Consider the following 11843-nt stretch of genomic DNA (forward strand, 5'->3'; position numbering starts at 1 on the left):
GTATCTGTACTCACTGACTGTCTCCACTGGAAAGAGGCAGATCATGTGTGTGGTGTCCTTTATATATGGGTTGGTGTAATGCCCCACTGTGGTCGTGTCACCTCCTTGCGTATCGTTAATGTCCATTGGTCGTCTCCTATCTAACTGATCTATTGGCTGAGTGCGTGTGTGTGATGTTTCTGGTGCTCCCTCTAGTGTCAAGCTAGCCTACATGTATTTACATTGATGCACATCACCACATTCCCCCTTTTTTACATGTTCATATTTTCTGTACACTTTAAGAAAATTGAACAAAGAACAGGTAGATAGGTTAAGGTATATACAAGTCATGAGAACAGTGATTAAACAATAAGTCCAAATCATTCGTGTGAGTCAAAACCATCAATCGTCATGGTCAAATGTCTCTCTTGGTTATGAACGCCATCAACGTCCCTGTGCCACAGGAACCAAGAAGTGGTCAAATCACTTTGCTGTCTGATTTGGAGTTCCTTTCTTTTTCGATGTTGGTGATGGTGCTGTCGGATGGCATCTTGTAGCTGATAAGGTGTTGACGTTGAAGAGGTACCATCAACAGTATCATTTGAGGTCATGGATGTGCTATATGTTGAAGTTGGATAAGACTGTACATAGCGGTTCTGGCCACGTGCTGTGCTGGAAGGGTGATCCTGCTGAGAACCGTTGAAGCTTGTCGAATTGGAAACAGAATTGCTGCTCGCATAAATACCTGGTGATGGTGTGAAACTAGAACCTTGCATCTGATAGGAATATGCCGTCTGGCCAGGCTGGGGTGCAGCAAATCCTGGGCTGTAAGTAAGGCATCCAGTTTGTAGTGCAGATTGCGCTTGCGGTAGTCCTCCTTCGGTCTTGATTCGATTAGTGGGCAATCCGTAGTGCTGGCCTGTTTGAGAATATGCTGCATAGACTGCTGCATGCCTGAATACTGGGTTTGTCCAGCATGAGCTGTCATTAGCTGCACTGCTGGTGTGGAAAAAATGTGAGGCGAGAGCTCTGGTGAATATTGGTGTATTCCTCTTGGACTGTAGCTGCTGCTTGTTATTACTGACCCAGCGTAATTGTCAAGTGATCCATCACCTGTCGTTGTGGCATCTGCTGTCACCCTGAGCGTGCCATCACTGAGGTTGCGGCACTCCCTGTCTGGAGTAAAGTCCAGCTTACATGAATCAAAGTCGGCATTTGGTTGCTCCCCATCTGGAGCCTGGTCTGTTTTAACTGAGTCAGTGTTGGTTTGTTGATGCTCCCCGTCGGTCTTAGCAGGTTTACTGGAGTCAGCTGAGATTTCTTGAAGCTGCACGACTGGAGTCGGAACAGACAAGAATGCATTGACTTGTGGAGAGGTTCGAGCGAATGAGGGTGGAAGTATCATGGTGTCACCGGAGTCACCAGTAGTCTCACAGTGATCGTCGAGTGCCTCTGTACACACTAGCTGAGGTCTGTCACTTTGCACATCTTGCATGGGAAGTGGGATGCTGTCGTCACTCGTCTCACATGGCGTGGGTAGATCCTCAGTAGCTGCTTGTTGTTCACTTGCGTTGGGTAAATTGTCAGAGTCTTCATCTGATGGCGCAAACAATGTGGGTGGACTGTCATTGTCTTGCTGTTGTCCTTCATTTGGGCTTGGACTGTCATCGTCGCTTTGTTCTTCACTGTAGCATGATAGACCGTCATGGTCGTCCTGCTGTGCACTGGAGCATGGTAGACTGTCATAGTCTTCTTGCTGTTTACTTGAGCAAGGCAGACTTGCATCGTCTGCTGCTAGTTGGTCAGAGGAGGTTGCTAGACCCTCATGGTCTTGTTCCTGCAAGGACTGCGCGTCGGAGTCTTGCGTTTCTTCTATCGTGGAGTCTGTCCACGAGCTCGCTGTGGAGGCTTGTGACACTAGAGTCACTTCTTGTTCGTGCAAAGACAGTGGTGTGGAGTCTTGCGTGTCTTCTTTCTTTGAGTCGGGAACCCTGAGCAGTGCATAGACCACGCTCTGTGTGGCAGCAGGCCGCTCTCTGTGGGCTTGTACCGCTCTCTGTCTCTTGGTTTCAGGCTGCAGCATCATCCTGCACTCACGAGTTGGGATGTCATATCTGCTGGGCTGGAGATCCTCAAATCCCGAAGAACGAATCCGCGTCTGCGTCGGATTCAATACGGGGGTCGTCAATGTGCAACACATCTAGTTGCGGTTCGGATTTGGTACTGGGGTAGCCTCCCAAGGTGAAAGGTTCGTCCGAGTCGTAGTCTTCTAGGACCATATCATCACTGTTTGCGTCAGAGCGGACAATGGGCTCGTGAGGTCCAGAGAAAACGTAAAGGTCGGTATCGAAGTATTCAAGGTCGGAATCATCGGTTTGGGCATAGGTAACTGCTTGTTGCAGGGTTCTTCGGAGGTTAATTTCATTTCCTGGTTCAATTTGAGGCATTGTGCTGTCATTCCAGGTGAAGGAAGGTTGTTTTACGGCTTTAAAAGATTTTTTCTTTGATTTGGGCGTTTCCCCTTTAAATGGGCATGGTCCGGGGCCTCTGACGTCATGTGACGTAGCGCGTAGGAAGCGATTGCGCATGTGCAGATTGCTGTCCCTTTACCGATGGCCGTTTGTGATTGCGCATGCACGTCATCTCGCGCATGTGCAAATGGACCTTCCCGTTCTGTGCGCTTCTCGCGTAACTGCAGTCCCTTTAGCAAGATGGCCGCCGATCAAAACTGTTCTCTGCTCCGGGATTTCGGCTTCGTGGTGAGTACTGGCGCTTCTCTTACCTTTTCTTGCTGGTTGGAGTGTGTTTTCCTCACAGTATTTGCCGAATTTGTCCAGGACTGCCTGGAAGTCGCTCCTGTTTTGCCCCTTGGAGAACTTGAATTTTAAAAAGATTTCTTCTCCTCTGGCACCGGCGATGGTGAGGAGAAGCTCTGTTTTTTCAGGATCGGCTACTTCTTCTAGTTCGGCTGCCATCAGGAAACCTTTGCCGGAATGCCCGCCAGTTTTCACGGAGATCGCCGTGGTACTGGAGCTTCTGCGGAACCCGGATCTTGAACATCTTGCCTGGGTATTGCTGGTTGTCACTGTACGCTGAGGTATGGCTATCTGGATTGAAACAATTCACTTCTGGTACCATGCTTTGTAATGTTGATTTAAAAACACTTACCTTACAGGAGCAGTCCTCAGAATTTCGGCGGGAGCAGAGTGCAGGGGCCTGTCGAGAGGTGAGTTTTTGATTTAAAAACACTTACCTGGTCCCGATTCTGTTCTTCTTTTCTGTGTTATTTATTATTTTTTTTTAATATAAGGCGGGAACCGGAAGTTCGACCCGCGGACTTCTGGGAAGGTTCCCCCCCCTACCCCTCCAAACCAATAAATTCTAGTGGAGAGGAAACCCGAGACATTACACGTGTAGTGTCTCCCACCCGCCCTCCTCCTCTAACCTAATAATAAGACCCATTGGTGTGAGGTAAGTGCTATATTATATTATTATTTTTATTTATTTATTTATTAACCAGAACTTGGTTGGAAGTTAGAGGGATGGCAGGGAAGCGAGTGCAATGTTCCTCCTGCAGGATGTTTGAGGTGAGGGATGCCGTTAGTGTCCCTGCTGATTTTACCTGCAGGAAGTGCAGCCATCTCCAGCTCCTCCAAGACCGAGTTAGGGAACTGGAGCTGGAGTTGGATGAACTTCGGATCATTCGGGAGGCAGAGGGGGGTCATAGATAGCAGCTTCAGGGAATTAGTTACACCAAAGATTGGAGATAGATGGATAACTGTAAGAGGGACTGGGAAGAAGCAGTCAGTGCAGGGATCCCCTGCGGTCGTTCCCCTGAGTAACAAGTATACCGCTTTTGATACTTGTGGGGGGCGGGGGGGGGGACTTACCAGGGGTAAGCCATGGGCTACGGGCCTCTGGCACGGAGTCTGTCCCTGTTGCTCAGAAGGGAAGGGGGGAGAGGAGCAGAGCATTAGTAATTGGGGACTCGATAGTCAGGGGCACAGATAGGAGATTTTGTGGGAGCGAGAGAGACTCACGTTTGGTATGTTGCCTCCCAGGTGCAAGGGTACGTGATGTCTCGGATCGTGTTTTCCGGGTCCTTAAGGAGGAGGGGGAGCAGCCCCAAGTCGTGGTCCACATTGGCACTAACGACATAGGTAGGAAAGGGGACAAGGATGTCAGGCAGGCTTTCAGGGAGCTAGGATGGAAGCTCAGAACGAGAACAAACAGAGTTGTTATCTCTGGGTTGTTGCCCGTGCCACGTGATAATGAGATGAGGAATAGGGAGAGAGAGCAATTAAACACGTGGCTACAGGGATGGTGCAGGCGGGAGGGATTCAGATTTCTGGATAACTGGGGCTCTTTCTGGGGAAGGTGGGACCTCTACAGACAGGATGGTCTACATCTGAACCTGAGGGGCACAAATATCCTGGGGGGTAGATTTGTTAGTGCTCTTTGGGGGGGTTTAAACTAATGCAGCAGGGGCATGGGAACCTGGATTGTAGTTTTAGGGTACAGGAGATTGAGAGTATAGAGGTCAGGAGCACAGATTTGACTTCGCAGGAGGGGGCCAGTGTTCAGGTAGGTAGTTTGAAGTGTGTCTACTTCAATGCCAGGAGTATACGAAATAAGGTAGGGGAACTGGCAGCATGGGTTGGTACCTGGGACTTCGATGTTGTGGCCATTTCGGAGACATGGATAGAGCAGGGACAGGAATGGTTGTTGCAGGTTCCGGGGTTTAGGTGTTTTAGTAAGCTCAGAGAAGGAGGCAAAAGAGGGAGAGGTGTGGCGCTGCTAGTCAAGAACATATTACGGTGGCGGAGAGGATGCTAGATGGGGACTCTTCTTCCGAGGTAGTATGGGCTGAGGTTAGAAACAGGAAAGGAGAGGTCACCCTGTTGGGAGTTTTCTATAGGCCTCCTAATAATTCGAGGGATGTAGAGGAAAGGATGGCGAAGATGATTCTGGATAAGAGCGAAAGTAACAGGGTAATTATGGGAGACTTTAACTTTCCAAATATTGACTGGAAAAGATATAGTTCGAGTACATTAGATGGGTCGTTTTTTGTCCAATGTGTGCAGGAGGGTTTCCTGCCACAATATGTTGACAGGCCAACAAGAGGCGAGGCCACATTGGATTTGGTTTTGGGTAATGAACCAGGCCAGGTGTTAGATTTGGAGGTAGGTGAGCACTTTGGGGACAGTGACCACAATTCGGTGACGTTTACGTTAGTGATGGAAAGGGATAAGTATACCCCGCAGGGCAAGAGTTATAGCTGGGGGAAGGGCAATTATGATGCCATTAGACATGACTTGGGAGGGGTAGGTTGGAGAAGTAGGCTGCAAGTGTTGGGCACACTGGATATGTGGAGCTTGTTCAAGGAACAGCTACTGCGTGTTCTTGATAAGTACGTACCGGTCAGGCAGGGAGGAAGGCGTCGAGCGAGGGAACCGTGGTTTACCAAAGAAGTGGAATCTCTTGTTAAGAGGAAGAAGGAGGCCTATGTGAAGTTGAGGTGTGAAGTTTCAGTTGGGGCACTTGATAGTTACAAGGTAGCGAGGAAGGATCTAACGAGAGAGCTAAGACGAGCAAGGAGGGGACATGAGAAGTATTTGGCAGGTAGGATCAAGGAAAACCCAAAAGCTTTCTATAGGTATGTCAGGAATAAAAGAGTGACTAGGGTAAGAGTAGGGCCAGTCAAGGACAGAGATGGGAAGTTGTGTGTGGAGTCTGAAGAGATAGGCAAGATACTAAATGAATATTTTTTGTCAGTATTCACTCAGGAAAAAGAGATTGTTGTGGAGAATGCTGAGACCCAGGCTATTAGAATAGATGGCATGGAGGTACGTAGGGAAGAGGTGTTGGCAATTCTGGACAGGCTGAAAATAGATAAGTCCCCGGGGCCTGATGGGATTTATCCTAGGATTCTCTGGGAAGCCAGGGAAGAGATTGCTGAGCTTTTGGCTTTGACTTTTATGTCATCATTGGCTACAGGAATAGTGCCAGAGGATTGGAGGATAGCAAATGTGGTCCCTTTGTTCAAGAAGGGGAGTAGAGACAACCCCGGCAACTATAGACCGGTGAGCCTCACGTCTGTTGTGGGTAAAGTCTTGGAGGGGATTATAAGAGACAAGATTTATAATCATCTAGATAGGACTAATATGATTAGGGATAGTCAGCATGGCTTTGTGAAGGGTAGGTCATGCCTCACAAACCTTATCGAGTTCTTTGAGAAGGTGACTGAACAGGTAGGCGAGGGTAGAGCAGTTGATGTGGTGTATATGGATTTCAGTAAAGCGTTTGATAAGGTTCCCCACGGCAGGCTATTGCAGAAAATACGGAGGCTGGGGATTGAGGGTGATTTAGAGATGTGGATCTGAAATTGGCTAGCTGAAAGAAGACAGAGGGTGGTGGTTGATGGGAAATGTTCAGAATGGAGTTCAGTTACAAGTGGCGTACCACAAGGATCTGTTCTGGGGCCGTTTCTGTTTGTCATTTTTATCAATGACCTAGAGGAAGGCGCAGAAGGGTGGGTGAGTAAATTTGCAGACGACACTAAAGTCGGTGGTGTTGTCGACAGTGCGGAAGGATGTTGCAGGTTACAGAGGGACATAGATAAGCTGCAGAGCTGGGCTGAGAGATGGCAAATGGAGTTTAATGTAGAGAAGTGTGAGGTGAGTCACTTTGGAAGGAATAACAGGAACGCGGAATATTTGGCTAATGGTAAAATTCTAGGAATTGTGGATGAGCAGAGGGATCTCGGTGTGCATGTACACAGATCCCTGAAAGTTGCCACCCAGGTTGATAGGGTTGTGAAGAAGGCCTATGGTGTGTTGGCCTTTATTGGTAGAGGGATTGAGTTCCGGAGTCATGAGGTCATGTTGCAGCTGTACAAAACTCTGGTACGGCCGCATTTGGAGTATTGCGTACAGTTCTGGTCACCTCATTATAGGAAGGACGTGGAAGCTTTGGAACAGGTGCAGAGGAGATTTACCAGGATGTTGCCTGGTATGGAGGGAAAATCTTATGAGGAAAGGCTGATGGACTGGAGGTTGTTTTCGTTAGAGAGGAGGTTAAGAGGAGACTTAATAGAGGCATACAAAATGATCAGAGGGTTAGATAGGGTGGACAGTGAGAGCCTTCTCCCGCGGATGGAAATGGCTAGCACGAGGGGACATAGCCTTAAACTGAGGGGTAATAGATATAGGACACAGGTCAGAGGTAGGTTCTTTACGCAAAGAGTAGTGAGGCCGTGGAATGCCCTACCTGCAACAGTAGTGAACTCGCCAACATTGAGGGCATTTAAAAGTATATTAGATAAGCATATGGATGATAATGGCATAGTGTAGGTTAGATGGCTTTTGTTTTTTGACTTCCCATGTCGGTGCAACATCGTGGGCCGAAGGGCCTGTACTGTGGTGTATCGTTCTATGTTGTAGGTGTAACATAAGCGGCTTACTTGTGGTGCACTTGACAAAGGAAGGTTCAGACGTGGAGATAACTTCAACACGTTTATTAAACTATTTACATTTCTATTACTCGGGTTCGACACTACTGCTAATCCTACTATAGCTACCCAGACTGACTAACCAGCTGCTGCAATCCACGTGGTGGGTATAATATTGAATCGACCCTGTGTCTGTATTCACTGACTGTCTCCACTGGAAAGAGGCAGATCATGTGTGTGGTGTCCTTTATATATGGGTTGGTGTAATGCCCCCCCTGTGGTCGTGTCACCTCCTTGTGTATCGTGAATGTCCATTGGTCGTCTCCAATCTAACTGATCTATTGGCTGAGTGTGTGTGTGTGATGTTTCTGGTGCTCCCTCTAGTGTCTAGCTAGCCTACATGTATTTACATTGATGCACATCACCACACAGATTTTAAAGAGCGACGGTAACCTTATTAAATCCTTTGAGATCTATTGAAAATAAATTGCTGAGAATATGCAGATATTGATACAATACCTCATTTATAGCAACAATATTGAAATGGAGTGAATACTTTCAATGAGATGTTTAATCATGAAACAAGTTGTATTCTAAAATTATGCCCATCTTTTAGCACAGGCAGTTTTAATTTCATGAAATCAGCTGCAATTCTTTCCAAAGAAATATTTTGCATAACTTCTTTTCAATGTAATATTTTTTGCTAATATATAATTCCAAAGCATTTTCAAAAGGAAATGTTTATATATTTTTTGAATTGAATTCATCTAAATTACATGTTATTCGTCATTCCATTTAGCTTAATCTACTTTACAATTTCATCTGTATAATCTGCAGTATCCTGATATCCAACTATTTAGAACACAATAAAATATTTATAGAATTGTGCAATTTTGATGATGGGATCACAATTCAGCTTCATGTCTTTGTAATAGGCATCTCATTACATTTTGAAAAGCAATTTTAAATTTTCAAAATGGGCAACGATTACTTGGGCTCTACAAAACTAATTTAGGATTTCATGAAATGGTTAGTTTCACATAACACCATATAATAATAGGTTAAGGAGGTTTTTAAACAGTTCCCAGAAATTGTTGCCAGAATCCAAAGTGCTCACACTTAACAATAATATTGTGAATAAAGATGACATTGTTAAAGCAAAGACTTAATTATAATCTCATAGATAAAAAGTGCTAATTAACCATTCCAATTACTAACAGCCATTTAGCACTCTATATAGCTAAGTAATTAGATAGTTATGTATCAATAGTATACATGACAAATTAAACATCTGTTAATTTATATGAAAAGTATCTTGTATGAATAACTATACTGACCTCTTGTGGATTTATTACTAGTTATGTTTTTTTGATGCTCCTTGGATTGAAATTTAGAGAGAGAGCTAGAGTGGGATACTTCAATTGGTTTCTCCTCTTCAGAATCTGCAATTCCATTTCCATAAGTCATGCGTTGACCAACAATGCTCACATCAGATGTTGTTCTATCACGGAAAGTTACTCCTGTTATTTAAAAAAAGGGCTATTAATACAGGCATCATTTTTAAGTTGTTTTCACTTCTAGGGTATTTTCTCCTTTCTTATAAATACCATGCAACATTCCACAGTAATGATGATAATAAAGCTCCTCAGAATTATGAAATTGGTGCCTAATGTGAGCCATCCTTTACTTACACACATTGCAGATCAGAAGCTAATCAAAGGGACATATTACAGGCAAGAACCAATAGGAAGCACTCTGATAACCAGATGGTTATCAAGTACTAAGAACAATGCTAGAGGTATCACCAAAACTGTGCTCCGCATACTTGCTTAACATTTATTGATACAAGATTTATATTCCTTAACCCCAATAGGTTTATATTTCCTGCTCCATGTACATTAATTGCAATACAAATTAAATACATTTCTATTTAAAAAATAGCACAAGAGTTGCAAGAAACTATGGGGGGGATGGTGAAGAGAAGAGAGAAATGTCTTGGGTTATTGGATTTGGTCAGGTCCATTCCCAGTTTATACACCAGAATCTACCGCCTCCTCAGTGTGACTACTCTAAGTTGGTTTTTAATACTGGTAAAACTTCATAAACAAATTTAGACTAGGTTCCAAACATTGTTTCTTCACTACTGTCAATTGTAAAGAAATAAGAAAAGTCGAGTTTGGTTGTGGTTTTGGGGGTACTTCACTCAAGAATTAAACCACATACAGTTGTGAAAACTGTTTCTCTTCCTCATACCCAGTAAATCTTTTGTTAAATCAATCCAGCCTAGCAACCTACCTCATCTTGACCAACTTATTCCCCTCCAATCTATCTGAACTGCAGTCCGTCTCCATTTGGTGGAAATGAACAGATGAGTAGAATGAGTTTCCTTTCCAGTCATCAGACTGAATCTACTGCTAAGTCAAGAGGAATCTTTCGGCAGCATCCAGCAATAATAATGTCATCAAGCAGGATAAGCAGTCAAGTTGATGTATTCTCACAGAGAGCAAGCCATGAAATAAAAGGTACTGAATTTTTCACTTTTGATTAAAGTTTTAGAGAGAGCAAAAAAGGTGGTTGGAACATACTTGTGGGATTCAGGTAGAAGGCAAAATATCATTAACAAACTTTGAAAACAAATCATAATAATGTGAATTTTTATCATGGTGGAGAAATTTGACATTCCATAAATATGGAATTAATTTATCAGGGTCAGTAAAACTATTCAGTAGTAATCATAAACATAGTACTCCATTAAAAACATTGCTACATCCCATTCAACAAGGTGTAAAATTTCCTGAGGGTTTTTCACAGAAAGGCTAATAGTGCAAAAAGGTCTTATCAGTTCAGTCATTTCTACTTGATTGTGGTTTGCGGTTACTTCATCAGTAAACCATAAAGAGAAGCTGAGAATCAATGTTAGCATCTTATGGGTTTTGCCAGCATGTACAATTGCGAGGCCAGGGACTCGAGTTAAAATTTCTCCATGGCAGTTAGGGAATTTAAATTCACTTAATCAAATAAATCTGGAATCAAAAATCTAGCATCAGTAATGGTGGCCATGAAATTATCGATTGTCATAAAAATCCATCTGGTTCACTAATGTCCTTAAGGGAAGGAAATTCACCATCCATACTCAATCTGGCCTACACATGACTGACCTGCATTTTGACACATAAGAGCAATGTGGTAGATTCTTAACTGTCTTCTGAATTGGCCCAACCGGCCACTCAGTGGTAGGAAAAAAGTTGTCAATTAAACATGAACAATAAATACTGATCTTGCCAACGACACTCATGAATGAATTTTCAAAAATCTTCTGGATTTATTGTTTAACTGTTTATGTGTAGACTGCAGATGTTGATGTTAATTTCAGAGGAGTAACGATGATAAACATTTGCTGTCATTACTAACACAGAATACAGGCCTTTGTCATGTATAGTGAGGAAAACAATCGGTTAACAAGGCAGGAGGGAACATTGGGGACAGGGACTGCAGTTTCAATAACCTAATGTATGAAAGTGCTGCCTGATAAAGACCCAAAATATGTGAAGATGTGATTTCTATTCTGTACTGAATTAGCTGATGTTTGTATGGGCATGTTATAAAAGGCTTCAAGGCCAAGGCTCCTGTTCCTCGTCACAATTCAATGTTTCCTGCTGGAAAAGGGCAGATAGCAAAGGAAAATAAACGAGGAAAGAAGCATGAGAACACATGAAAATTGGCTGAGAACAGGACAATCAAGATGTTATCCTCCCCACAAACCAACAGCCTACCAATACTCTTGTGCAGCATCCATGACAAATGGTCACACAGGTGACTGAGGAAAGACTCCCAATTCATGTGGAGAGGAAGGAAATGAAATTAGCAAAATGAGGTAACAAATTAAAGGTACACATGTACACACCAAAATACTACTGAAACAGAAACTCAACTATAACCTAATCTGCCAGCAGATGCAGGGAACATTTGGATTAGGTGCCAGAATTACCATTAGGTTCAATAGAGCACAAAATTGGACAGGGTGGTAAAATAGGTGACATCTTGCCAGACAGATTAAGTTAAACATTGAGCTCAAGTTTCAAAGATCGTGTACTAGTGACTAAATGAGCAATATCTTCAGATATATATTGCAAAAAGATGCAGTTTTCTGAGTTACCTATAAGTTTGCTTTAATTAAATGAAATGGTGCAATAAATACATTATGGAGCCGATTTTACACCTTTGAATTGCCTAGCAATTTCTTTGAAAATAATGAATTTGAAAAGGTGGTACCCGAGATGAGGCTGTATTCTACTGGCGACGGCTTGGCTTTTCCCGGTGGTATCTGACCATGACGTGGTTTGGGTCCTAATTGGGAACAACCATCAGACCTATTGAAACCACAATCAAGCACAAGTTTGAAAGATCAATGCAG

General features: G+C 43.7%; 1 protein-coding gene across 5 annotated transcripts in view; it reads right to left on the minus strand.

Moving 5' to 3' along the window:
• LOC140403423 (TOG array regulator of axonemal microtubules protein 1) overlaps window positions 1–11843 on the minus strand; it is a 212718-nt gene that overhangs the window by 74898 nt on the left and 125977 nt on the right. For all 5 annotated transcript variants that reach the window (XM_072491358.1, XM_072491356.1, XM_072491343.1 and 2 more), the window contains 2 exons: window positions 11702–11799; window positions 8767–8949 (listed from right to left, as the gene is read on the minus strand). In XM_072491358.1, the coding sequence (XP_072347459.1) occupies window positions 8767–8949; window positions 11702–11799 (281 nt within the window). The remainder of the gene's footprint in view (window positions 1–8766; window positions 8950–11701; window positions 11800–11843) is intronic.

This window comes from Scyliorhinus torazame, chromosome 2, assembly GCF_047496885.1.
Source record: "Scyliorhinus torazame isolate Kashiwa2021f chromosome 2, sScyTor2.1, whole genome shotgun sequence".
Classification (NCBI taxonomy): Eukaryota; Metazoa; Chordata; class Chondrichthyes; order Carcharhiniformes; family Scyliorhinidae; genus Scyliorhinus; species Scyliorhinus torazame.